The 26,967-nt window shown below is 43.9% G+C and overlaps 1 protein-coding gene across 1 annotated transcript in view; it reads right to left on the bottom strand.

Annotated features, from left to right (window-relative positions):
- Positions 1 to 26,517, bottom strand: part of stx7l (syntaxin 7-like) — a 47,307-nt gene extending 20,790 nt beyond the window's left edge. Inside the window, exons 1-3 of the mRNA XM_055635602.1 lie at positions 26,369 to 26,517; positions 6,110 to 6,316; positions 448 to 517 (exon numbers count right to left, since the gene is read on the bottom strand). Of these exons, the coding sequence (XP_055491577.1) occupies positions 448 to 517; positions 6,110 to 6,218 (179 nt within the window). The 5' untranslated portion in view covers positions 6,219 to 6,316; positions 26,369 to 26,517. The remainder of the gene's footprint in view (positions 1 to 447; positions 518 to 6,109; positions 6,317 to 26,368) is intronic.
- Between the last annotated feature and the right edge of the window lie 450 nt (positions 26,518 to 26,967).

Genomic DNA, 26,967 nt, shown 5'->3' with positions numbered 1-26,967 from the left:
TAAGACTTTTGCCTCCATCACAGTGAGGAGGTGCTGGGTGGACTCACTGTGGTGGATGTTAATATGTGTTTATTGTTGGGTTTTTTATTGTATTGTATGTATGTATGACTGCAGGCACGAAATTTCGTTCAGACTTCGGTCTGAATGACAATAAAGGAAACCCTGTAAAACCCTGTACTTAGATCTAAAACTTAATTGTACATACAAGTTTATAGTGGCATTGCTCTTAATTGTTGAATATCAGAAGGAAAGTTTGATTTTGCTGGTATGCGATCACTGGTTAGTACTAAACGGAATAAGTCTTACTTGCAACAACAGGTTAAAGCCTCTATATCTTATTGTTGTGGGTAGACTGTGACCTCGTTGAAACTTTATCCTTCCTTAAATTACCAAAACAGCTTAAACCTCACTTCAGATGAGGAATTAGTATTCATGCATCATACTCACAGTTGTTTCCGAAGTTCTACATTATCCTGAGGTTTTCCAAGTTGGTTTAAAATCCTTTGGATTTCTGCAGCTGCCATGAAAGGTTCTCAAATTAATATAAAATTAATTTTTGGCAAATGAAACCCATGAAATTTAAATAACATTTTACATGAGGTAGAATTGATCCAATTTATATTTATACATGCAACATGTAAACCAAACATAGTTCTGAATTTCAGTCAGTGAAGGAGGAACAGATCACAACTTGCTGATACCTGTTTAACAACTTATTTTATGCATGCTTCTCAGTACGTTTCCTCTAAATCCAGCATATTTTCTAGTATTGCTTGTTCTAACAAGAAGATTTGAAGCATGCACACACAACAATATTCTACAGATTGAGTAAGTATCCTCATTTTAGAGCACAATTAAGTATAAAGCAGAAATAAAAAAATTGTAGTGTATCAATACAAATAATTAAATACTAGACTAAGTGGGACCCGTTGGGTCCCATGTTCACACAGGCGGGCTGGTCAACCGACGCAATATTCCAACTCTCCACCAATTCCAATATTGGTGGCCAATGTGGGGGGGCGGGCTTTCTGGAGCGCTGGTATGGGTTCTTGGGGTGGCTGCTCAGTCCCTCAAGCCTGATGTGCTGGCAGCTCACTCACGGCTGGTGGGCTGGCAATTGACTCATGGCTATTCCTTGAAATTCCATTTCAAGCAGGGTGCAAGGCCACCAAATTCAAATCCATTTTCCTACCATTTCAAGCAGGGTGCAAGGCCACCAAATTCAAGTGCAGTTTCCTACCACATCGAGCACGGTGAAAGGCCACCGAATTCAAGTGCAGTTTCCAACCACTTCAAGCAGGGTGCAAGGCCACCGAATTCAAGTGCAGTTTCATACCACTTCAAGCAAGGTGCAAGGCCACCAAATTCAAATGCAGTTTCATACAACTTCAAGCTGGATCCAAGGCCACCAAATTCAAGTGCAGTATCATACCACTTTCACCAGGGTGCAAGGCCGCCAAATTCAAGTGTAGTTTCATTCCACATCAAGCAGGGTGCAAGGCCACCAAATTCAAGGCCACCAAATTCAAGTGCAGTTTCCTACCACTTCAAGCAGTGTGCAAGGCCACCAAATTCGTGCAGTTTCCTACCACTTCAAGCAGGGTGAAAGGCCACCAAATTCAAGTGCAGTTTCCAACCACTTCAAGCAGGGTGCAAGGCCACCAAATTCAAATGCAGTTTCATACCATTTCATGCAGGGTGCAAGGCCACCACATTCAAATGCAGTTTCATACCATTTCATGCAGAGTAAAACCACCATAAAACCACACAAAACACCAAACTCACAGTTCAGTAGACATTCAGTGTGTTCAGTTGATTCACAGCTCAGACACAGTCGTGACCTCTCCCTCCCCCATCATGCAGAGACTGAGCCACACCCACACTTCCGGGTTTTATAACCCCTCCCCCTCCCACCGGAAAAGGTGTGGCCTTCATGGCGTGATTGACAAGAGAGAGATTCTCAACATTTTTTAAACACTAATAACGCTTTTATTTTTCATTGATGGGAAGAATCCTCTGCACCTGCTGAGAGGAGGGGGACTGAGTAAGATGGCCACAAATCACAGCCGTAAGTGGTAGTGTTTTATCTAAAATCAATATACAGTGCAAACAGGAAGTTACCCAAAGCACCCAAACCACCATTTGCAGTAGTGTCTTTTAACTTCAAGCCAAAGCACCCAAACCATCATTTGCAGTATTGCCTTTTAACTTCAAGCCAAAGCACCCAAACCAGCATTTGCAGTAGTGCCTTTTAACCTCAAGCCAAAGCACCCAAACCTCCATTTGCAGTAGTGCCTTTTAACTTCAAGCCAAAGCACCCAAACCATAATTTGCAGTAGTGCCTTTTAACTTCAAGCCAAAGCACCCAAACCACCATTTGCAGTAGTGCCTTTTTACTTCAACCCAAAGCACCCAAACAACTATTTGCAGGCAGTGCCTTTTTACTTCAAACCAACCATATTTTCATTTTCAAACCACATTAAGGGGACTCACAGTTGAGTAGACATGTGTTCAGTGTTATTCAGAGCTCAGAGAGACGTGACCCTCTGGCTTCCTCCATCTTGCAGAGACTGAGTGAGGCACACCACTTCCGGGTTTTATAGTCCCTCCCCCCTCCCACCAGCAGGGGCAGCAGAGAGAATCGCAATTTTAAAAAAAACATTAATATCTCTCTGATTTTTCATCAATGGGAAAAATCCTCCAGTCCCGGAAGGCGGAGGGGGGCTCTGAGCGAGGTGGCCAAAAATGACGGCCGTACCTGGCGGCATTCTCTCGGAAATCACAGCACAGCGAGCCAAAAGCGGTCAAGATTAGACTTTTAGTAATATAGATAGCTGAAATTAGGCTAGCAAAATGACAAATGAAAGAAATAAATCCACAATACTAGTTTATCAAGGAAAAAGCTCACTTTTCCAAGATATGTGTTTTCATGATCAGAATTATATAACGCGCAATAAAAACTTATTCTTGCACTCCTGAATAAATTAGCACTGGGGGCAGAACAGTAATATAGCTAGTATTCCTGCTATCTCACATCTCCAGCAACCCAGGTTCAATCCTGACCTCCAATGCTTTCAGTATGGATTTTGTGTATTCTCTCTGTGACTGCATAGTTATCCACTCACATTTCAAGGACAAGTGGGTTGGTAGGTTAATTGTCTACTATAATGTTCCACTGGTGTAATGTGTATTGTAAAATTGACAGTAATGTGAATGGATAGGTTATGGTATGCCGGTTTTCCATATGGTATGCTTGCTTTCAACAGGTCAGGGCATTGAGTATAAAAATCACAAGGTCATGATACAGTTTTGTTGGACTTTGGTTGGGCCACATTTGGATATTGCATGCAGTTCTGATCGCCACAAAAAATGTCGTGGCTTTGTGGGTGCAAAAGTGGATTATCAGAATGATGCCTAATTTAGGGGGCATTAGCTACAGGGAGTAGTTGGTCAGACTTGGATTGTTTTCTCTGAAACACCAGAGGTTGCAGGAGACCTGTTAGAAGTATATACAATTATGAGAGGCATAGATCGAATAGCAAGTCAAAATATTTTTCCCAGATTGAAAAAAATCAAATACGAGAAGGCATAGCTTTAAAGGTAAGAGGGACAAAGTTTAAAGGAAATGTGTGGGGAAAGTTGTTTTTACAGAGTGGGACATGTGCTGGGATGTGATGTGGGAGTGATGGTTGAGGCAGATTTGATAGTGGAATTCAAAAGATTTTTAATAAGCATATGGATATGCAGGGAATGCAGATATATGGAAAGTGTGCAGGCAGATAAGAGTTGGTTTTGGCATCATGTTTGGCACAGTCATTATGGGCTGAGGGCCTGTTCTTGTGCTGTACTGTTCTATGTTATAAAGGAAATTAACAGGGTCTTTGGATATTGAATTATGTGAGGTAAGGGAAACTAGTAGAGTAGCTATGGATACTACGAGGTTCAAAGTAAAAGAAGTACTGACACTTTTGAAAAATATAAAAGTAGATAAGACTCCAGGTCCTGACAGGATATTCCTAGGACATTGAGGGAAGTTAGTGTAGAAATAGCCGGGGCTATGACAGAAATATTTCAAATGTCATTAGAAACGGGAATAGTCCCCGAGGATTGGTGTACTGCGCATGTTGTTCCATTGTTTAAAAAGGGTTCTAAGAGTAAACCTAGCAATTATAGACCTGTTAGTTTGACTTCAGTGGTGGGCAAATTAATGGAAAAGATACTTAGAGATAATATATATAAGCATCTAGATAAACAGGGTCTGATTAGGAACAGTCAACATGGATTTGTGCCTGGAAGGTCATGTTTGACTAATCTTCTTGAATTTTTTGAAGAAGTTACTAGGGAAATTGACGAGGGTAAGGCAGTGGATGTTATCTATATGGACTTTAGTAAGGCATTTGACAAGGTTCCTCATGGAAGGTTGGTTAAGAAGGTTCAACTGTTGGGTATAAATGCAGGAATAGCAAGATGGATTAAACAGTGGCTGAATGGGAGAAGCCAGAGGGTAATGGTGGATGGCTGTTTATCGGGTTGGAGGCAGGTGACTAGTGGGGTGCCTCAGGGATCTGTGTTGGGTCCTTTGTTGTTTGTCATGTACATCAATGATCTGGATGAAGGTGTGGTAAATTGGATTAGTAAGTATGCAGATGATACTAAGATAGGGGGTGTTGTGGATAATGAAGAGGATTTCCAAAGTCTACAGAGTGATTTAGGCCATTTGGAAAAATGGGCTGAAAGATGGCAGATGGAGTTTAATGCTGATAAATGTGAGGTGCTACACCTTGGCAGGACAAATCAAAATAGGACGTACATGGTAAATGGTAGGGAATTGAAGAATACAGTTGAACAGAAGGATCTGGGTATAACCGTGCATAGTTCCTTGAAGGTGGAATCTCATATAGATAGGGTGGTGAAGAAAGCTTTTGGTATGCTAGCCTTTATAAATCAGAGCATTGAGTATAGAAGCTGGGATGTAATGTTAAAATTGTACAAGGCATTGGTGAGACCAAATCTGGAGTATGGTGTACAATTTTGGTCGCCCAATTATAGGAAGGATGTCAACAAAATAGAGAGAGTACAGAGGAGATTTACTAGAATGCTGCCTGGGTTTCAACAACTAAGTTACAGAGATAGGTTGAATAAGTTAGGTCTTTATTCTCTGGAGCGCAGAAGGTTAAAGGGGGGCTTGATAGAGGTCTTTAAAATGATGAGAGGGATAGACAGAGTTGATGTGGACAAGCTTTTCCTTTGAGAATAGGGAAGATTCAAACAAGAGGACATGACTTCAGAATTAAGGGACAGAAGTTTAAGGGTAATATGAGGGGGAACTTCTTTACTCAGAGAGTGGTAGCGGTGTGGAATGAGCTTCCAGTGGAAGTGGTGGAGGCAGGTTCATTGGTATCATTTAAAAATAAATTGGATAGGCATATGGATGAGAAGGGAATGGAGGGTTATGGTATGAGTGCAGGCAGGTGGGACTAAGGGGAAACAAAATTTGTTCGGCACGGACTTGTAGGGCCGAGATGGCCTGTTTCCGTGCTGTAATTGTTATATGGTTATATGGTTATATGGTATGGGGGCTCTTATTGCTCTGTGGGATGGCATTAACTCAATAGACTGAACGATTATGTCATAAGGAAATAGGAATGCAACATGTTCAACCACTTCCATTGTATAACTAATGGTCAAGTTCAGCAAATTTACACCACTCTGGTAATTTCAATGCTGAGTTTGTTGATAAGAATTTCATACTGCTGCTGCTTGAGCCCAGAAACAAACTTTACAAGCATTCCATGCACAAAATTAAATGCAAGGAATAAGATGACTGCAGAAGGACCGATATCTTTATATAAACAGTGAATGTTAAATTCACCTACAGGTTAAGGATGGGGAAGAATTTATGCAATCTATTGAGAAGCTATTTCAGAGGTACACAACAGAAATGGAGATAAAGACTCTCCAATTAACTACTGGGTTCTGGAGTGTCTCAATTTGCAGCCCTGTAACCAACTTTCTCTGCAATAAACAACAATATTGTTTTCCATTACTTCATAACTAAGTTATGTTGTTTTTGATTACAAGTTGTCAATAGAAAGATACTTCAACTTACAATGCCATCCGATTTTCTGAATGTTGGAAGTTATTACATGGGAAAGCTGCTCTGCATCTTGAGGTGGATCACCAGTCAAGAACCTATCGTCCTTTCCGTCACGAGACATTGCTGACTATGTTTGAATCTAATCTTCACAGAGTTGACTAGCATCAGGAAGTCATGTAATTTTCTTGTGGTGCTTATTTTTGGCCTCTGAAAAACATACTGAAATAAATATAAAAATATGAAAGGATTAGTGAGAGTGGAGAAGAAAAGAACTTGAAACTGTCAGATGGCAACATAGTCATTCACAAAAAAAGGACAGATCCCCCCCACAAAATCATATTTACTTAGATAAATAAACAAGATCAAAGACAGGAAGAGAGACAAGTGTTTTATTGTCATCTGTCCCAGATAGAAGAATGAAATTCTTAAGGGCCTGTCCCACCAGCATGCGATTGCATGCGTCTCGCGCGACCAAACGTGGTGGCTTGAGGCGTACGGCCTCGCGGGGCCGGTCTTAATTCCAACCGCGGAGGCGTATGGAGTTGTGCAGGGCTGGTCCCGACATCATACTCACCAATCAGCTGGGCAGGAGGCGGGCCGACTGAATTTGAACGTTGCACGGTGTCGGGCAGTGGCGTCATCACGCAACGGTGATGTCATCGCGCAATACGTCGTACGCCGTCAAGACGCTGCGTACGATGTCGAGGCGCTGTGTACGGCCGTCGAGGCACTACGTACGGCCTCAATGCGGCTGCGGGCCGACAGGCCGTTGTCGCGCGGGATTTTCGGAGTGTGCAAGATTTTTGCCTCGCAAAACTTCATATGCCTCCGCCGATCGAAGTGGGACCGGCCCCGCGAGGCCGTACGCCGCAAGCGACCATGTTTGGTCGCGCTAGACGCATGCTATCGCATGCTGGTGGGACAGGCCCTTTATTTGCTGCAGCACAACAGAATTTCTAAATATAGGACACTGTAAACAATATGAAAAACGAGAGAAAAAGAAGTTCAGTGTATATATACACATACCCACAAGTACACACACACATATGTATCTCTATAATATTAAAAGTCTCATCTTGTATGTATGTATACGTGTTTGTGTCATTTGTGTCTTTCTACCTTCATCAAAACGCCACGCGCTAGCTCAGTAATTTTCACACTATTAATCACATTAACCCCGTCAACAAAATAAACTGCTTCACTTCACATTTCATGCTATATTTCACAACATAGCGTTTTAAAAATAGCGAAAACTAACTTTTTAAACGGCAAACCTTCAACCCGCTTCGAGAGACGTTACAAAGGAGGGGGTGGGCAGCCTTCAAGGGGGAGTGGGCGGCCAGCAGCTTCCAGTGATGTCAGGGGGAGGGCCGCCTTTAAATTAACGTTCCGCATTTTCCGACCCAGCCTTCTACCTGCGACACCCTGGCTGCGGTTTTACCCGGCCATCAAGGAGGCATCGAGACCGCGGCGGTGATGGAGAAATCGAGACCACAGCATATATATGCATATACACACACACACACACACACACACACACACACACACACACACGCACACACGCACACACGTATATATATATATATATATATATAAAATACACATACATAAGCACACACATACTCAAAAACAGACAATAGTAGTGCAATAATAATAATAATAGGGGTGAAATTAGTGTGTCTAGGACCTATGACAATAAAACATTATTGACTTGACTTGATATACAGGGGTGAAATGAGTGTGTGGCCAGAATGGTGTATGTCTCTGATGATGTTGGCTGCCTTTTTGAGGCAGGGACTCTGATAAATCCCTTCGATGGTGGGGAGGTCAGAGCTGATGATGAACTGGGCAGTGTTCACACCATTTTACAGTATGAAGCTCTTATTACCTAATGTTAGGACTAAGTAACAGCATCAAATCAGTGTCACTGTTGGTTTGGTAAAATGGATGACCTAAGATATTTGCATTTAAGTTTGGGGGGAAAAACTATTGCTATACTTGAAAGATAAGTCCTCAAAGTCCTTGAAACCATTACAATTTGAGACATGCATTATTCCACATTGATCAATTTGGCCACTGCCTACAATGGTGCATTGCTCTTGACAGCTTTGCAGATATGGCCTCCCTTTGGTAGTAGCAAAACCACGTCTTTAACATGACAAAAATAACCCAGCCCTCCTGGTGTACATCTTTATAATGGATAGGGAGTTTTGAAGGGGAGAAGAAGGAAGGAGAGAAGGTTCCTAGCTGTATTACCCCCAAATTTAGATACTTTTTGGACAATTTAAACTCAGCCAATCATCAATCGTCCACTATTACGTATGTGCAATCTGGCCATTCATTCCAGATTAAACTAGTCTTGTCACAATTTATTAAGGCACATATATTGCCCAGAAAGACCATTCTGTCTGTCAGGTGATCCCAAATTTCCAATTGCCCATCACTTTCTTTAGCCATCACACTACTATCTTTGTTCCAGTAAACCTCAATGTCGTTTGAGCAAAAGCATCTCATCTGATTAGTCACTATACAGCCCTCGAGGCATAATATTGACGTCCATAATTTCATAATTCCAGCCGTTCCTGTTTGTTTCAGAGCTGAGCAGCTCTAATACAAGGTCACCTTGTAACATTAACTCTTCCTTCCTTGTCGTCCCCCCCCCCCCCCCCCCCTCCCCTACCACCCCTCCTCACCTTCCTCTCCATAATTGCTACTTAACCTGGTGATGTTACCATGTTCTGGCAACTGCTGTGCTTTGCATCTCATAATTCTAGCTTTTTTTTTCTTCTTCACTTCCTCCTCTACAAATCTGTTATTTATTTCCCTCCATTTGTACCGCCTCCAACCAGGTCAGCTATGAATAAACAAAATTCATCACGCTTTCTTAGACTCCATCAACAGCATTTATGTCATCTGGATGTTTTGGTTTACGATACGATAGAACTTTATTTATCCCAGGAGGGAAATTAGTCTGCCATGAGTTATAAAACACAACAAGATATATGAAATTAAAGTACGAGTGGAAAGTCCAGGATTGTGGATGTGCAAAAATTGGGGAGGGGGGGGGAGCCAGTCTACCCACGACAGAAGGGGGAGGAGTTATATAGCTTGACAGCCACAGGGAAAAAGGATCTCCTGTGGGATTCAGTGCTGCATCTTAGTGGAACCAGTAGCTGAGGCTCCAGTCAGGTAGTTGGTGATCCAGAACACAAATGGAGCATCCACCCGCATCTCCATCAGTTTGCTCCCGAGCAGTGTAGGCCAGATGGTGTTAAAAGTACGGGAGAAGTTAAAAATACATGACTCTCACAGTGCCTCTCGGCTTATCCAGGTTAGCATAGGACAATGGAGCAGGTGGGTGATTGCCTTGAGTACCCTGGGGCTGACACCATCGGGACCCGTGGTTTTGCCTGGGCAGAATCTGCTCAGCTCTTTTCTTTCCTCACCTTGATGGTCAGGTGCGACAAAGAAAGGGCAGAGGAAGTGGACCAGGGGGATTAAGGAGGAGATTCTATCAGGGAACAGGGGGGAGAGTGGGCAGAGGCCCCACCAACAAATCTGTTAAAATCGGTTTCCGATAACAGATATTTGTTTTATTCTGTTTACTTCTCACATTTCCCTACAATTTAAAACATGCATGTGCATTTAGATTTTCGGTTTTAATGAAGGATCATTGGCCAGAAACTTTACCTATGTTTACCTTTCACAGATGTTGTTTGATATTCCGCATTTTCTGTTCTATTTTCAGATTTTTCAGCATTTGATTCCAAACGCATGACAAAACGCAACAGAGGTAATATTTAAATTAAAAAGATGGTTTAAACAAAGTATGCTTGTATTGTAAGGATATTTGTATAAATTAATTAAAAATATATCTATTTAAATTGCTTTTAAAAGTCTAATTATCAGAGACATTTAAAACAGTTTACAAGCTTTAACAACTAAAGATATGCTCTCAAAAGTCTATTTGTCACGTGAAGTCTGCTTCACCTCAGGGCACAACACTCCAGTATGGAAAGATGGTCTGACCGACCCTCCAGAGTCAGTCCAGGCATTTGATCTATATCGAGTTAAAACCTAGCACAATCCAACCTATTAATCAACTAATCTCATTAGTTTGTTTTCAAGAATAACTAAAATAGATTTTTAACTGTTTGCGAAACAATGTTTTGTTCACTACCGGGAATCTGTAGATCGTCTATCAAACACAGACCTTTAAAACCAGTTATATTCATCTGATCAAAAGAACATAAATAAAATGGAGTTTGTTAAATAACGTTATTTTTGTGGAAAAATCTCTTAGGCATCTATGATCTTCCACTTGGAAATAATGACCATTCAACAAATAATTCACACAACAAAGGATTCGATAGGAACAAATTATCAGCTGGGGAAAGGTTGTATTGCAGAACATATAGAAATAAAAAAAATCAAGCTTTATGTTGGGTCTGAAGTGGCGTCAGTTGGGGACAACAGATAATTGTTCAGACACAAGAGTGAAATGTTGGGGATGTCAAATCTTAGATCAACTTATGTAGGCAGATAATAATGCTTTATCTTTTTCCTGAATTTCAAGTATGACATATTTCCACTCACTTGCATAAAATTGTAATTGGCCAATGTACCAACGTGGGATCTATAGACTGCCATAGATAACCATATAACAACAACCATATAACAATTACAGCACGGAAACAGGCCATCTCAGCCCTACAAGTACGTGCCGAACAACTTTTTTTCCCTTAGTCCCACCTGCCTGCACTCATACCATAACCCTCCATTCCCTTCTCATCCATATGCCTATCCAATTTATTTTTAAATTATACCAACGAACCTGCCTCCACCACTTCCACTGGAAGCTCATTCCACACCGCTACCACTCTCTGTGTAAAGAAGTTCCCCCTCATGTTACCCCTAAACTTCTGTCCCTTCATTCTGAAGTCATGTCCTCTTGTTTGAATCTTCCCTATTCTCAAAGGGAAAAGCTTGTCCACATCAACTCTGTCTATCCCTCTCATCATTTTAAAGACCTCTATCAAGTCCCCCCTTAACCTTCTACGCTCCAGAGAATAAAGACCTAACTTATTCAACCTATCTCTGTAACTTAGTTGTTGAAACCCAGGCAACATTCTAGTAAATCTCCTCTGTACTCTCTCTATTTTGTTGACATCCTTCCTATAATTGGGCGACCAAAATTGTACACCATACTCCAGATTTGGTCTCACCAATGCCTTGTACAATTTTAACATTACATCCCAGCTTCTATACTCAATGCTCTGATTTATAAAGGCTAGCACACCAAAAGCTTTCTTTACGACCCTATCTATATGAGATTCCACCTTCAAGGAACTATGCACGGTTATTCCCAGATCCCTCTGTTCAACTGTATTCTTCAATTCCCTACCATTTACCATGTACGTCCTATTTTGATTTGTCTTGCCAAGGTGTAGCACCTCACATTTATCAGCATTAAACTCCATCTGCCATCTTTCAGCCCATTTTTCCAAATGGCCTAAATCACTCTGTAGACTTTGGAAATCCTCTTCATTATCCACAACACCCCCTATCTTGGTATCATCTGCATACTTACTAATCAAATTTACCACCCCTTCATCCAGATCATTGATGTACGTGACAAACAACAAAGGACCCAACACAGATCACTGAGGCACCCCACTAGTCACCTGCCTCCAACCCGATAAACAGCCATCCACCATTACCCTCTGGATTCTCCCATTCAGCCACTGTTGAATCCATGAAGCAGAAAATGGACCAAAGTGGGTAGTATGGGATGCAAGATGCTCTTTCCCCATTTTGCTGGGTTTTCAAAGGGACTGGTAGTATTCAAAACCTTTCTGAGGGTCTATTTCAGAGTCTTGGTCACTGGCTTATGAATGCTGTGGCCGGCCCATCACACTTAGCCGAGTGTAGTTAGAGCCTCAATCTTGGGGACACTGGTCTGGAGAGAATGCAACACCGATTTCCTTATTTATCATGTGCGTGGATTTGGCGGGTTTTTCAGAGACAGTGAATCTTGGGACCACATTTGGAACATTGCCCCATATTTGTGGAAAGATGTGTTGGTTTTGGATAGGGTCCAAAGTAGGTTTACGAGAATGATCCTAGGGATGATTGGGTTAATGTATGAGGAGCGATTGGGTACTGGGTCTGTACTTGCTGGAGTTTGAAAGAATGAAGGGGGGGGGATCTCATTGAAACTTCCCGGACCATGAAAGGCCCAGATTTAGTAGTTGTGGAAAGGATGTTTCCAGCAATGGGAGAACCTAGACCAGAGGGTACAGCCTCAGAATAAAATAAAGTAACTTTAGTATGTAGATAAAGAGAACTGTTGTTAGCCAAAGGGTGATGAATCCATTTAATTCATTGCCACAGATGGCTGTAGAGGACAAGACATTGGGTGTTTTTAAAATGATAGATTCTTGATTAGGAGGGGCATTGAAAGTACTGGGGAGAAGGCAGGAGAATGGGAATGAAAGGAAAATCTCCACGCTCCAAAATCAGCCACGATCGACTGGCGCAGTAGACTCGATGGGTTGAATGGCTATGTCTTATGGTCTTATTTGTCATTTTTATTGGTTCTTTACATCAAACACAAACAATGCCAGCTCTAATGATCATACTCGTAATCTGTATTAAAGTTCCTTTCATGAACATTTCCAGTAGCAAGTAAAGTTAGTCATGGATAATTCCCCAAACTTCAAGAGAAATACAGGAAGAAGCACCAATATACTATATACTATAACTCGTCTTTCACAATCTTCCTAAAGTCTTCAACTCAATCAGGAATGAAAATGGTGCATCATCCTCAAATTGAGCTACATGCAGAAATCCATATCTATCTTATGCTTGTTGCACAATGGCATGCAATCCATGTTCATAGACAATGGATCCACAACAATGCTAATGTCAGGGAAAACCTATATCAAGAAAGGCCACATCATTACTTTGCTACTTTTCTCATCATAACATTGCACATCACCTCCAACAGGTTTTCCACTAGAGTGGAGCTAGTCCACAAGACAATGGCAAACTACCCAACAATGACAACACATTCCAGATCAGGATCTATATCCATGCATCCGACTCTTGCTTGAGCAGGCAGCAATGATCCTTACCCTTCTAAATGCTTCAAAACAGACAACCTATAGTAAAGCACCTCAAGGAAAGATGCCATCAAGGCTGTCTTGGCAAAATTCACGAAAATCCTCTTCAAGGATAAGTCAACAATGTCAGCATGCTCTCCCAGTCTACAACCCCCAGAATTGAGGGCCTAATTACACAATAATCCATTGCAATAATTCAATGTTTCCTCTCTCCCCAGACACTACCTAATCTGTTCCAGCAGTCACTTTTAGTTTCAAATTGAATTACACATTTTTAACACGTCCCTTTTTTCCTCATTGTCTAATCGCTTTCATGAATCGATAAATCAGATGACTCCATAAATAATTGAATGACATGGTGAACCTTGGCCTCCCACTGCAAGAGATACGCCCTTTGTCCTATCCACTCACCTGATCCAACCTCTCCACCTTTCGCAGTTTTCCAATTCCGATGAAGGATCTCCAAAATGAAATGTCAGCGCCTTTTCTCTTTCCACAGAAGCTACCTGACCTACTGAGTGTTTCTACATTTTTGGTTATTATTCCTAATTATATTCCGTCAGCTCCATTGAACAGATATTTGCATGCCCAAAATAAGACACCTTCAAAGGAAATGATTACCTTTTGCAGAGGAAAGGATTCAAATGCACTACAAAACTCCTAAAAAAAGCTACAACATCCTCACCCATTCCTGGGTGAGAAAACTGCGGAAACTGCAAAAGGTGGAGAGGTTGGAGCAGGTGAGTGGATAGGACAAAGGGTGTATCTTTTGCAGTGGGAGGCCAAGGTTCACCATGTCATTCAATTATTTAGTGGAAGAGTCTGTGGTTCAACTGTGGTAGAGTCTGTGATTCAACATTGTCCTCCGTCACCTCAGAATCCATATAAATGGATGTCAAGGGAAATTGAGGCTCTGATCAGGAAAAAGGTGGCACTAGTCAGGTTTAGACTACTGGGATCAAATGTAGTCCTGGGACAGTATAGGTGATTGTGGAGCATACTTAAGAAGGAAGTCAGGAGTGCAAAAGGCAGATACATTTAAGGAAAATTCAAGGAGATTTTATGTCTATAATGGGGAAAAATAACTAGAGAGAAGAGGGCCCTCAGAAACCAAATTGACTATCCATGTGTGGAGCCGCAGGAGGTGGACAAAATCCTCAATTAATATTTTTCCACTGTTTTACCATGAACAAAGATGTGAAGACTAGGGAACTTGGGAAGGCTAATGGAGATAGACAATAGACAATAGACAAGAGATTTCTTCAAAATAGCTGTATTACAGTCAGGAATGCACGGGATGTCTTAAGACACATGATAAATCTCGCGCCTGATCAGATATATCTAAGGACATTGTGGGAAGCTAGAGAAATTGCAGGAGCCATGGTTGAGATATATAAATCATTGTTAGACACAGATGAGATGGTGGAAGAATAGAGGGTGGATAATGTTGTGCCTCTATTTAAAAGGGCAGCAAAGGAAAACCTGGGAACTATAGGCCAGCAAGCATAACATCACTGGTGGAAGAGTAACTTGAAAGGATTTGATGATAACTTGATGATATACATGCATTTGGAAAAACACAGGTTTAGGGATTATCAGCATTGTTTTTTGTGGGGGATCATGCCTCATACATCTGATTGAGTTTTTTCGAAGTATCCAAGGTGGATGATGAGGGCAAAGCATTCAAAGTAGTTTATTTGGACTTCACTAAGGCCTTTGTTAAGGTTCCGCATGGTAGGCTGCTCTTGAAGATCAGATTGCACAGGATGCAGCGAGATATAGCTAATTGGATACAGACAAGGAACCATAGAAAAAAAGTGCTGGAATTATTCAGCGAGTCATGCAGCATCTCTGGAAGACAAGGATACGGCAACCTTTTGGATAGGATCTGAAGAAGGGTCCTGACACAAACCGTTGCCTATCCATGTCTTCCAGAGATGCAGCCTCACTCACAAAGTTACTCCAGTACTTTGTGTCTAACTGAATACAGAATTGGCTTCATGGTAGGAAGCAGAGGGTGGTAGTTGGAGATTGTTTCTTGGACTGGTGCCTCAGGGATTGATCCTGGGTTAATTGCTGTTTAACTGATTTGAATGAGAATGTACAAGGCATAACGAGCAAGTTCGCAGATATCATAAAAGTAGATAAAACCGTAGGACGCTGGGAAGTATTTCAGAACAGAGTTATTCAGTTCCCTGAAAATGACGTCTATCTTTGGTTTAAACCAGCATCTGCAGTTCCTTCCTAGACATAAAAGTTTGGATGTTATTTTACAGTTGTACAAGACGTTGTTGAGACTGCACTTGGAGTTTATGTTCAGCTTTGGTCACACTACTGCTGGAAGGATGCCATTAAGCTGGAATGAGTGAGAAGAGATTAATAAAAGCCCTGTCCACGGTGCGAGTTCATTCCAAGAGCTCTCCCGAGTTTAAAAAAATCAAACTCGTGGTAAGCACGGAGAATGAACATAGTGGCTACATCGGAGCTCGGGGACATCTCTTAGCGCTAATGGCAGGTACTCGGGAAGACTCGCTAACGGCAGGCAAGCACGGGAAGACTCGTGAAGATTTTTCAACATGATGAAAAATGTCCACGAGAGCCCCGAGTACCAACCGTAAATCTCTGAGTTCGATTCAGGGCAAACTCGGGAGAACTCTTCGAATTAACTCGTACCGTGGGATAGGACTTTAACACTGTTGTGAAGACTTGAGGGTCTGAGCTAGAGGAGTGGTTAGGCAGGTTAAGACTTTATTTCTTGAAGATTAGAAGGCTGAGGGGTGATTTTGTAGAGAAGTATAACATCATGAGGGGAATAGATATGGTACATAATCTTTTTTCTCAAGGCAGGGGAATCAGGAACCAGGGATATTTAGCCAGTTCGGTATTCCAACTGCACATGCACAGGTCATACGTCGCTCGGGTTAAACACTCGCGGCGGCCGTGCTGCTGCATGGGTGCAGGGATTTCTATAGGCGCAAGGAACAAATGACCTAAAATTTGCGATGAGTGAACTGAGTGTTCTTGACATCCTCGCCGTACACCGTCGATTTGTGAGAGTGGTTGGATCCCAGCTTCAGCTCAACCAACATCTGTCATATTATCCGGACAGGCAACGGGGGATCAGGAACTGATGTGAGGCATCAGCAATGCTCTGGAATCCTAGTCGGCCTCCGCCGAGCAGCGGGATCGAGGAGGCAGCGCCCGACCCGGGGAGTAGAGGTGTCAGTTCTTCCAGCGGCGAGCGGAGAGGCACCAGCTACCGCGGCCCGCTCACCTGTCGGGCGCTGACTCCTCGATCCCGCGTTCCAACCACTCTCACAAAACGCTGGTGAACCACGAGGACGGTAAGAACACTCAGTTCACTCTATGCAAACTTTAGGTCATTTGTTCCTTGCGCCCGCGGAAATCTCCAGCGTGGTCGAGAAGAGGGGGTTCTGAAGTTTCATTCTCTCGATTGAGGACATTTTCTCAACTCTCCTAGAAGCCATGGCTTTACCAGTGGTTGTATGTCTAACTGAAACCTCTCTTCCCCCACCTCCCACCATCTCTTCCTGTCTCCCACTCGCATGTACCCTCTCTCTCTCGCTGTTATACCCCGCTCTCCCTGCTACCAGGCACCCAGTTTGCTTTTTTTATTCTCGAATGACCTCTCACAAATCCCAGGATTCCTTGCGTTTTTTGGAATACCGAACTGGCTTATAGACTTAAGGTGAGAGGGAAAGATTTAATAAGAACCTGAGGGGCAACATTTTTCCACAGAGGGTGGTGGATGCATAGAACAAGCTGATAATGGATTAAAACAGCAGTGAAAGAAAAAGATAATTGCCATTTGTATACAATAAACTGAACAACTCATTTTTCTAAATTGCAAAATACATTCAAATGGAATACACAGAAGGGTCTCGACCCGAAACGTCACCCATTCCTCTCCAGAGATGCTGCCTGTCCCACTGTGTTACTCCTGCATTTTGTGTTTACACATGAACCAAGGTTGTTTTGCAGGCAATGACTTGCAATCACATATCAATTTGTGATTCTGTGACCACATATTTGACCCATTCATAAATTGGTGGTAAAAATCCCCTTAAATTACATTAGCAAACAAAAAAGCACAAGCCAAAAGTAGCTTGAGCTTAAATACCAGTATTCTAAATATTGACATAAGTGTTTTTGGTTTCTGCAGTGATAACATCTATCATGTACACATTTAATTAATTGATCAGAATTGTGTTGACAGACATCTTTAAATTATGGCATTTTGAAAAAAAAATGTGAACAAAACAGGTTTATTTTAAAAAGCAGGAAGAGGAAACTAAAAACAACATGGTGATGCAAGTATACACCATTCTGTTAAATTAGATTTAGGTGGGGCAATTGGAGCTTCCACTGACAGGTAATACACAGATGAAATTTGGAGTCATACAGCGTGGGAACAGGCCCTTCGGCCCAATTTGCCCACACCGACCAACATGACCTATCCACACTAGTCCCACCAGTCTGAGTTTGGCCCACATCCTTGTAAACCTTTTCTATCCACGTACATGTCTAAATGTTTCTTAAACATTGCGATAGTACCTGCCTCGACGACCTCCTCCAACAGCTTGTTCCATATACCCACCGTTCTTTATGTAAAATCATTAACCCTCAGATCCCTATTAAATCTTTCCGCCCTCACTTAAATCTCTCGTTCTCATAGAAAGATAGAAAATAGGTGCAGGAATAGACCATTCGGCCCTTCGAGCCTGCACCGCCATTCAATAAGATCATGGCTGATCATCCAACTCAGTATCCCATACCTGCCTTCTCTCCATACCCCCTGATCCCTTTAGCCACAATGGCCACATCTAACTCCCTCTTAATAATAGTCAATGAACTGGCCTCAACTACCTTCTGTGGCAGGGAATTCCAGAGATTCACCACTCTCTGTGTGAAAAAAAAAATTCTCATCTCGGCCTTAAATGTTTTCCTCCTTATCCTTAAACTGTGACCCCTTGTTCTGGACTTCCCCAACATCGGGAACAATCTTCCTGCATCTAGCCTGTCCAACCCCTTAAGAATTTTGTAAGTTTCTATAAGATCCCCCCTCAATCTTCTAAATTCAAGCGAGTACAAGCTGAGTCTATCCAGTCTTTCTTCTTATGAAAGTACTGACATCCCAGGAATCAGTCTGGTGAACCTTCTCTGTACTCCGTCTATGGCAAGAATGTCTTTCCTCAGATTAGGAGACCAAAACTGTACGCAATACTCCAGGTGTGGTCTCACCAAGACCCTGTACCACTGCAGTAGACCTCCCTGCTCCTATACTCAAATCCTTTTGCAATGAATGCTAACATACCATTCGCTTTCTTCACTGCCTGCTGCACCTGCATGCCTACTTTCAATGACTGGTGTACCATGACACCCAGGTCTCGTTGCATCTCCCCTTTTCCTAATCGGCCGCCACTTAGATAATAGTCTACTTTCCTGTGTTTGCCATCAAAGTGGATAACCTCACATATATCCACATTATACTGCATCTGCCATGCATTTGCCCACTCACACAGCCTATCCAAGTTACCTTGCAGCCTTCTAGCATCCTCCTCACAGCTAACACTGCCCCCCAGCTTCGTGTCATCCGCAAACTTGGAGATGTTGCATACAATCTCCCGTCCAAATCATTAATATATATTGTAAATAGCTGGGGTCCCAGCACTGATCCTTGCGGTACCCCATTAGTCACTGCCTGCCATTGTGAAAAGGACCCGTTTACCCCTACTCTTTGCTTACTGTGTGCCAGCCAGTTCTCTATCCACATCAATACGGAACCCCAATACCATGTGCTTTAAGTTTGTATACTAATCTCTTATGTGGGACCTTGTCGAAAGCCTTCTGAAAGTCCAGATAGAACACATCCACTGGTTCTCCCTTATCCACTCTACTAGTTACATCCTCGAAAAATTCTATAAGATTCGTCAGACATGATGCACTACCTTCCCTGATAAATCCATGCTGACTTTGTCCAATGATTTCACCACTTTCCAAATGTGCTGCTATCCTATCTTTAATAACTGACGCTAGCAGTTTCCCCACTACCGATGTTATACTAACTGGTCTAATTCCCCGTTTTCTCTCTCCCTCCCTTTTTAAAAAGTGGGGTTACATTAGCTACCTCCAATCCTCAGGAACTACTCCAGAAGCTAAAGAGTTTTGAAAAATTATCACTAATGCATCCTCTATTTCTGGGGCTACTTCCTTAAGCACTCTGGGATGCAGCCTATCTGGCCCTGGGGATTTATCTGCCTTTAATCCATTCAACATACCTAACACCACTTCCCGGCTAACCTGGATTTCACTCAGTTCCTCCACCTCATTTGACCCTCGGTCCCCTGCTATTTCCGGCAGATTAATTATTTCTTCCTTAGTGAAGACAGAACCAAAATAGTTATTCAATTGGTCTGCCAAGTCCTTGTTCCTCATGATCAATTCACCTGTTTCTGACTGCAAGGGACCTACATTTGTTTTAACTAAACTTTTTTCTCTTCATATACCTATAAAAACTTTTGTAGTCAGTTTATATGTTCCCTGCCAGTTTTCTTTCATAATCTATTTTCCCTTTCCTAATTAAGTCCTTTGTCCTCCTCTGCTGGACTGAACTTCTCCCAGTCCTCTGGTAGGCTACTTTTTTTGGCTAATTTGTATGCTTCATCTTTTGTTTTGATACTATCCCTGATTTCCCTTGTTATCCACGGATGCACTACCTTACCTGATTTATTATTTTGCCAAACTGGAATGAACAATTGTTGTAGTTCATCCATGCAGTCTTTAAATGCCTTCCATTGCATATCCACCGTCAACCCTTTAAGAATCGATTGCCAGTCTATCTTGGCCAATTCACATCTCATACCCTCAAAGTTACCTTTCTTTAAGTTCAGAACCCTTGTTTCTGAATTAATTATGTCACTCTCCATCCTAATGAAGAACTCAACCATATTATGGTCACTCTTGCCCAAGGGGCCACGCACAACAAGACTAATAACTAACCCTTTCTCATTACGCAATACCCAGTCTAGAATAGCCTGCTCTCTCGTTGGTTCCTCTACATGTTGGTTTAGAAACCTATCCCGCATACATTCCAAGAAATCCTCTTCCTCAGCACCCCTGCCAATTTGATTCACCCAATCTATATGTAGATTGAAGTCACCCATTATAACTGTTTTACCTTTGTTGCATGCATTTTTAATTTCTGTTTGATGCCATCCCCACTACTACTGTTAGGTGGCCTGTACACAACTCCCACCAGCATTTTCTGCCCCTTCCGCAGCTCTACCCATATCGATTCCACATCCTCCAAGCTTATGTCCTTCCTTTCTATTGCGTTAATCTCTTCTCTAACCAGCAACGCTACCCCACCTCCTTTTCCTTTCTGTCTATCCCTCCTGAATATTGAATATCCCTGAATGAACTAATCTCTTCAACTACTCATTGTCCCAAGGAATTGTCCCCTCCGCTTTCAAAACTGCTGCTGTCACACCAATCTTAAAGAAACCTGGTCTTGATCCCTCCTCTCTCATGAACTCAAACCTCCCCTTTCTTTCAAAAACCATGGAGCGTATCGTTGCGTCGCAACTTCATTCCCACCTCCTTGCGTATAACCTACTTGAACCCCTCCAATCTGGCTGTCGCCCCTTCCATAGCACAGAAACTGCTCTCCTCAAACTCCTCAACGACCTCCTCACCTCTGCTGACACTGGTTCCCTCAACATCCCCATCCTCCTCGACCTGAGCGCAGCCTTCGATACAGTGAACCATAACATCCTGCTCACCAGACTCAAAGACCTCGGCATTGAAGGCTCTGCACTCAGCTGGCTCCGTTCCTACCTTTCCAACAGATCCCACTTCATCTCTCTCCACAACCACACCTCTGCTACAGCCACAGTCACTCAAGGCGTTCCCCAAGGCTCCGTGCTCGGCCCCCTCCTCTTCATCATCTACATCCTCCCCCTTGGTCAGATACTCCGCCACTTCAACCTGGACTTCCACTGTTACGCCGATGACACCCAGATCTACCTCGGCAACAAATCCTCCCACAACCCCCCCTCTCCCATATCAACTCCTGTTTGTCAGCTATAAAAACCTGGATGCAACATAACTTCCTCAAACTCAACAACGATAAGACAGAATTCCTCCTCATAGGCTCCAAAGCCACACTCAGCAAAATCAATAACCCCACTCTCACCATCGACGGCACCACTGTCTCCCCGTCTCCCCATCTCCCCAGGCCCGCAACCTTGGCGTGATCTTTGATTCCACCCTCTCCCTTGAGCCTCACATCCGCCATATCATTAAAACCCCCTTCTTTCATCTCCGCAACATCGCCAAACTCAAACCCTCTCTCACACCTCCCGCTGCTGAAAGACTCATCCATGCCTTCATCTCCTCCCGACTGGACTATTGCAACTCACTTCTCCTTGGCATCAGCTCCACCTACATCAACCGACTCCAACTGGTCCAGAACGCAGCTGCCCGACTCATCACCCACACCAAATCCTGGCATCACATCACTCCAGTCCTCAAACAACTTCACTTGCTTCCCATCTCCCACCGGATCACCTACAAAATCCTTATCCTCACCTACAAAGCCCTCCACCATCTGGCCCCCCCATATCTTACTGACCTCATCTCCCCCTACCAACCCTCACGGTCCCTCAGATCCACATCAGCCGGTCACCTCTCCATCCACAAGTCCAACCTCCGCAGTTTAGGGACAGAGCCTTCTCCAGGGCAGCTCCCAGGCCCTGGAACTCCCTCCCCCAACTGATCCGCAATTCCGTGTCCCTCACCATCTTCCAGTCCCGCATCAAGACCCATCTCTTCACCTCTGCCTATCCTTAGCCCCACGTCCCCCTCCCTTTTCATCTGTGCATTAATTGCCTCATATTGTGTTTTGAATTGAATTCTGTCTTTACTTTGTGTACTAGTCATGTCTCTACTATTTATTTCATTCCCCTTACATGTTTTTCCTTTACCTGCTAAATTTTTGTAAGGTGTCCTTGAGACTCTTGAAAGGCGCCCATAAATAAAATTTATTATTATTATTATTATTATTATTATCCCTGGATGTTCGGCTCCCAGCCTTGATCACCCTGGAGCCAGGTCTCCGTGATCCCAACTATATCATAGTCATTAATAACTATCTGAACATTCAACTCATTCACCTTATTACGAATGCTCCTTGCATTGAGACACAAAGCCTTCAGGCTTGTTTTTACAACACTCTTACCCCTTATACAATTATGTTGAAAAGTGGCCCTTTTTGATTTTTGCTCTGGATTTGTCTGCCTGTCACTCTTACTTTTCACCTTGCTACCTATTGCTTCTACCCTCATTTTACAGCCCTCAGTCTCTCTGCTCACACATTTAAGAAACCCCCACCACCTCTTATTCTCTATTACCTTTTTCTTCTTTCTCCCCCACATGTTGGGTCTGAGTGCTTCCCTTCTCTGCCTCCTGCCTCACACACTGTCTACTGGCTTTCTCTATTTGAGTCCCTCCCCCCAACCGTTCTCAGTTCCTAAACTCTGGGCAAGAGACTGTGTGTTTACCCAATCTATTCCTCTCATGATTTTGTTCTTCTCTGCACCCTTTCCAGATTGACAACATCTTTCCAATAACATGGTGCCCAAAACTGAACAATACATTCCAAATATGGTTATATATCTTATATAACTGCAACATGTCCTCCCAACTTCTATACTCAATACACTGATGTAGTCAGTGATGAAGTCCAATGTGCCAAATTTAGTCCAATTTTGACCACCCAATCTACCTGTGGTGCCACTTTCAACAAACTATGGTGGGGATTAGTGGAGTGCCGGAAGGCTCGGTGCAGGGACCCAAGTTATTTACAATATATATTGACGACTTAGACGAGGAAATTAAATGTGACATCTCCAAGTTTGCGGATGACACAAAGCTGGGTGGCAGTGTGAACTGCGATGAGGATGCTATGAGGATACAGGGTAACTTGGATAGGTTGGGTGTGGGCAGATGCATGGCAGATGCAGTATAATGAGGTTATCCACTTTGGTGGCAAGAACAGGAAGGAAGATTATCTGAATGGGGTCAGATTAGGAAAAGGGGAGGTGCAACGAGACCTGGGTGTGCTTCTACATCAATCACTGAAAGTAATCATGCAGATATAGCAGACAGTGAAGAAAGCAAATGGCATGTTGGTCTTAATTGCGAGAGGATTTGAGTTTAGGAGCAAGGAAGTCCTACTGCAGTTGTACAGGGCCCTGGTGAGACCGCACCTGGAGTATTGTGTGCAATTTTGGTCTCCTAATTTGAGGAAGGACATTATTGCTATTGGGGGAGTGCAGTGTGGGCTCACCAGGTTCATTCCTGGGATGGCAGGACTGACATATGATGAAAGAATGGGTTGACTGGGCTTGTATTCACTGGAATTTAGAAGGATGAGAGGGCATCTTATAGAAACATATAAAATTCTTAAAGGATTGGACAGGCTAGATGCAGGAAAAATGTTCCCGATGTTGGGGGAGTCCAGAACCACGGATCACAGTTTAAAAATAAGGAGTAGGCCATTTCGGACTGAGACGAGAAAAAATGTATTCATCCAGAGAGTTGTGAATCTGTGGAATTCTCTGCCACAGAAGGCACTGGGGACTAATTCACTGGATGTTTTCAAGAGAGAGTTAGATTTAGCTCTTGGGGCTAAAGGAATAAAAGGATATTGGGAAAAAGCAGGAAAGGGGGTACTGATTTTAGATCATATTGAATGGCGGTGCTGGCTTGAAGGGCCGAACGACCTAAGCCTGCATCAATTTTTCTATGTTTCTATATTTGTTAATATGCTGGACAACTATCCCTGGTCTTCACTGACATTTTCAATCTGTCACTGGCCCAGGGTGTCATCCCTACTTGCCTCAAGACATCAACCATTGTGCCAGTGCTCAAACAGTCAGCTTCAGGGAGTCTCAACGACTTCCGCCCAGTGGCACTCACCCCCGTCATCGCAAAGTGCTTTGAGCGACTGATCTTGGCTCACCTCAAAGTCAGCCTCCCCCCCCAGACTGGACCCCCATCAGTTTGACTACAGGCCCAACAGGTCTACAGAGGACGCCATATCTGCGGCTCTACACTCTGCCCTGACCCACCATGACAACAACAACTCCTACATCAGGTTGTTGTTCATCGACTTCAGCTCCGCATTTAATACTGTCATCCCCACCAGCTTGATCACCAAACTCAGCGGACTTGGCATCACCACCTCCCTCTGCAATTGGACACTGGATTTCCTCACCAACAGACCAGTCTGTTAGGATCAACAACCTCACCTCCTCCACTCTAACACTGAACACCGGCGTGCCACAGGGCTGTGTGCTCAGCCCTCTCCTCTACTCCCTCTTCACCCATGACTGCGTCCCTAAGTATGGCTCCAACGCCATCATAAAATTTGCCGATGACACCACGGTGGTAGGACTGATCAGGGACAACAACGAATCAGCCTATAGGGAGGATGTCCTGAACCTGGCAGCCTGGTGTGCCAATAATAACCTCGTCCTCAACTCTAAGAAGATGAAGGAAATCATCGTTGACTAAAGCCAGAGGTGGCAGACATACCCCCATCCACATAAACGGGACTGAGGTGGAGCGCGTCTCCAACTACAAATTCCTCGGGGTACACATCTCAGAGGATCTGTCCTGGTCCCTCAATACCACCAAACTGATCAAAAAGGCTCAGCAGCGCCTTTACTTTCTGAGGAGGCTTAAGAAAGCTCACCTGTCCCCCCAGGTCCTGTCCAACTTCTACAGATGTACCATTGAAAGCATCCTGACCACCTGCTTCACGGTATGGTACAGCAGCTGCACCACAGCTGACAGGAAGGCACTGCAACGGGTGGTGAAAACTGCTCAGCACATCATTGGTGTCCCGCTCCCTGCCATGGATGCCCTCCACCGCAAACGGTGTCTGAGACGGGCCGGGAAAATAATCAAGGACCCCTCTCACCCTAACCATGGAGTATTTGCCCTCCTTCCATTAGGGAGGCGGTACAGGAGCCTCACGTCTTGCACAAGCAGGCTGAGAAACAGCTTTTTCAATAACACCATTACACTGCTGAACCCACAGTCCCGTCGCTAGCTATCTTTAGACTCTCCCATTTGTATACATTTATTTGCCTATGTACCAGTTTAATTCATCCACAGTCCACACATTGTTAACCAGCATTTTTATTTCTACTATCTTGCACTATGACCAGACGCTAAACTGCATTTTGTTGTACCTGTACTCGTATTTGTGCAATGACAATAAAGTTGAATTGAATTGAATTGTTAAGTGACGTTGGATGAGAATTAAATACTGCTTGAAGACTGGGGACTGAAAACCCTGCTCGATACCAAGCTCTTTGATGTCCTTCGGATAAGCAGATGTGCTCTCTGATCTTATCAAGCAAACAAAACCTCTGAAACAATAGATCACCCTCAGTAATATATCGGATTGTTGTCTCAGATTTTTAGACCACAGTGCCTCTAGGAGCAAAATTAGGCCATTTGGCCCATCATGCCTACTCCGCCATTCAATCATGGCTGATCTACCTTTCCCTCTCATATCAATTCTCCTGCTTTCTCCGCATAACCCCTGACACCCTTACTAATCAAGAATCTGTCAATCTCCGCCTTAAAAATATCCATGACTTGGCCTCCACAATCGATTCTGGCCAAGGTAACAGCAAGAGGCATTGACTGGGCACTGAAATGTTAATACCCAAGAGTGTGGGCAAGTTGTCGAATGGCATCTAATGGGAAAAATAGAAGCAAAAACTGACGCTCTTCCCGTTCTCCCTGGAGAGGTTGTTGTATCAGACAACAACACATCCAACACCAGGGCTGGGGGAAAGGATAATGAGAAGGAGGGAAAGGCAGGGATCCGACAGCGGAGAGGTGGTGTGGGGTGGGGTGGAGGCACTGTGGGGTGGAGGGGGATGTGTAACAAGGGACAGCTGAGGTCGGGCGCAGGCCGTAGCCGGAAACATTGGGGTCGACAGGTTGCAGAGGCCGAGCAAGCCGTCGCTGACAGGGGAGAGGAGGGGAGGGGAGGGAACCAAGCGGTCTGTTGTGGCGGGCTGGTGCTGCTGCTGCTGCTACTTACCCCGGGCGGGCGGGTGGACAGGCGACCCTGAGCGAGTGAGCGAGTGAGTGAGTGAGTGAGCGGGCGGCGGCGGCGGCGACCAGATCCCCAGGCGGGCTGACTGTAACCAGATCCCCAGGCGGGCGGTCGGGCCGTCGGGCGGGCGGGCGGATGGACTGGGACTGACGGCCTCACAGCTGCTCACGCAGCGCCCTCTGACCTCTCCACCCGCCCCGCCCCGCCCCCTCCCACACTCGCCGCCAGTGCGCCGGCGCGCTCGACACACCGGGTGTTGAAACTCCCTGTGGTTAAATGTCAACATGTGAAGGAAGGAACTACAGATGCTGCTTTAAACCGAAGATAGACACAAAAAGCCGGAGTGACTCAGCGGGACAGGCAGCATCTCTGGAGACAAGGAATGGGTGATGTTTCGGGTCTCCGTCACCCACTCCTTCTCCCCAGAGACGCTGCCTGTCCAGCTGAATTACTCCAGGCTCTTGGTTCAATGTCAGTGTGGTTGAAAGTTAGTGTGGTGTCAGTGCTTTTTGGTTTATTTAAACTACAGAACTGAAAGTACAACTACAGATATGCTCCCAAGTGCCTGCCTGCAAGCTTGTTCT

This window comes from Leucoraja erinacea, chromosome 5 (assembly GCF_028641065.1).
Source record: "Leucoraja erinacea ecotype New England chromosome 5, Leri_hhj_1, whole genome shotgun sequence".
In the NCBI taxonomy this organism is placed as follows: Eukaryota; Metazoa; Chordata; class Chondrichthyes; order Rajiformes; family Rajidae; genus Leucoraja; species Leucoraja erinaceus.
The sequence above is the reverse complement of the archived record's forward strand: the minus strand, read 5'-3'. Positions and strand labels throughout refer to the sequence as shown.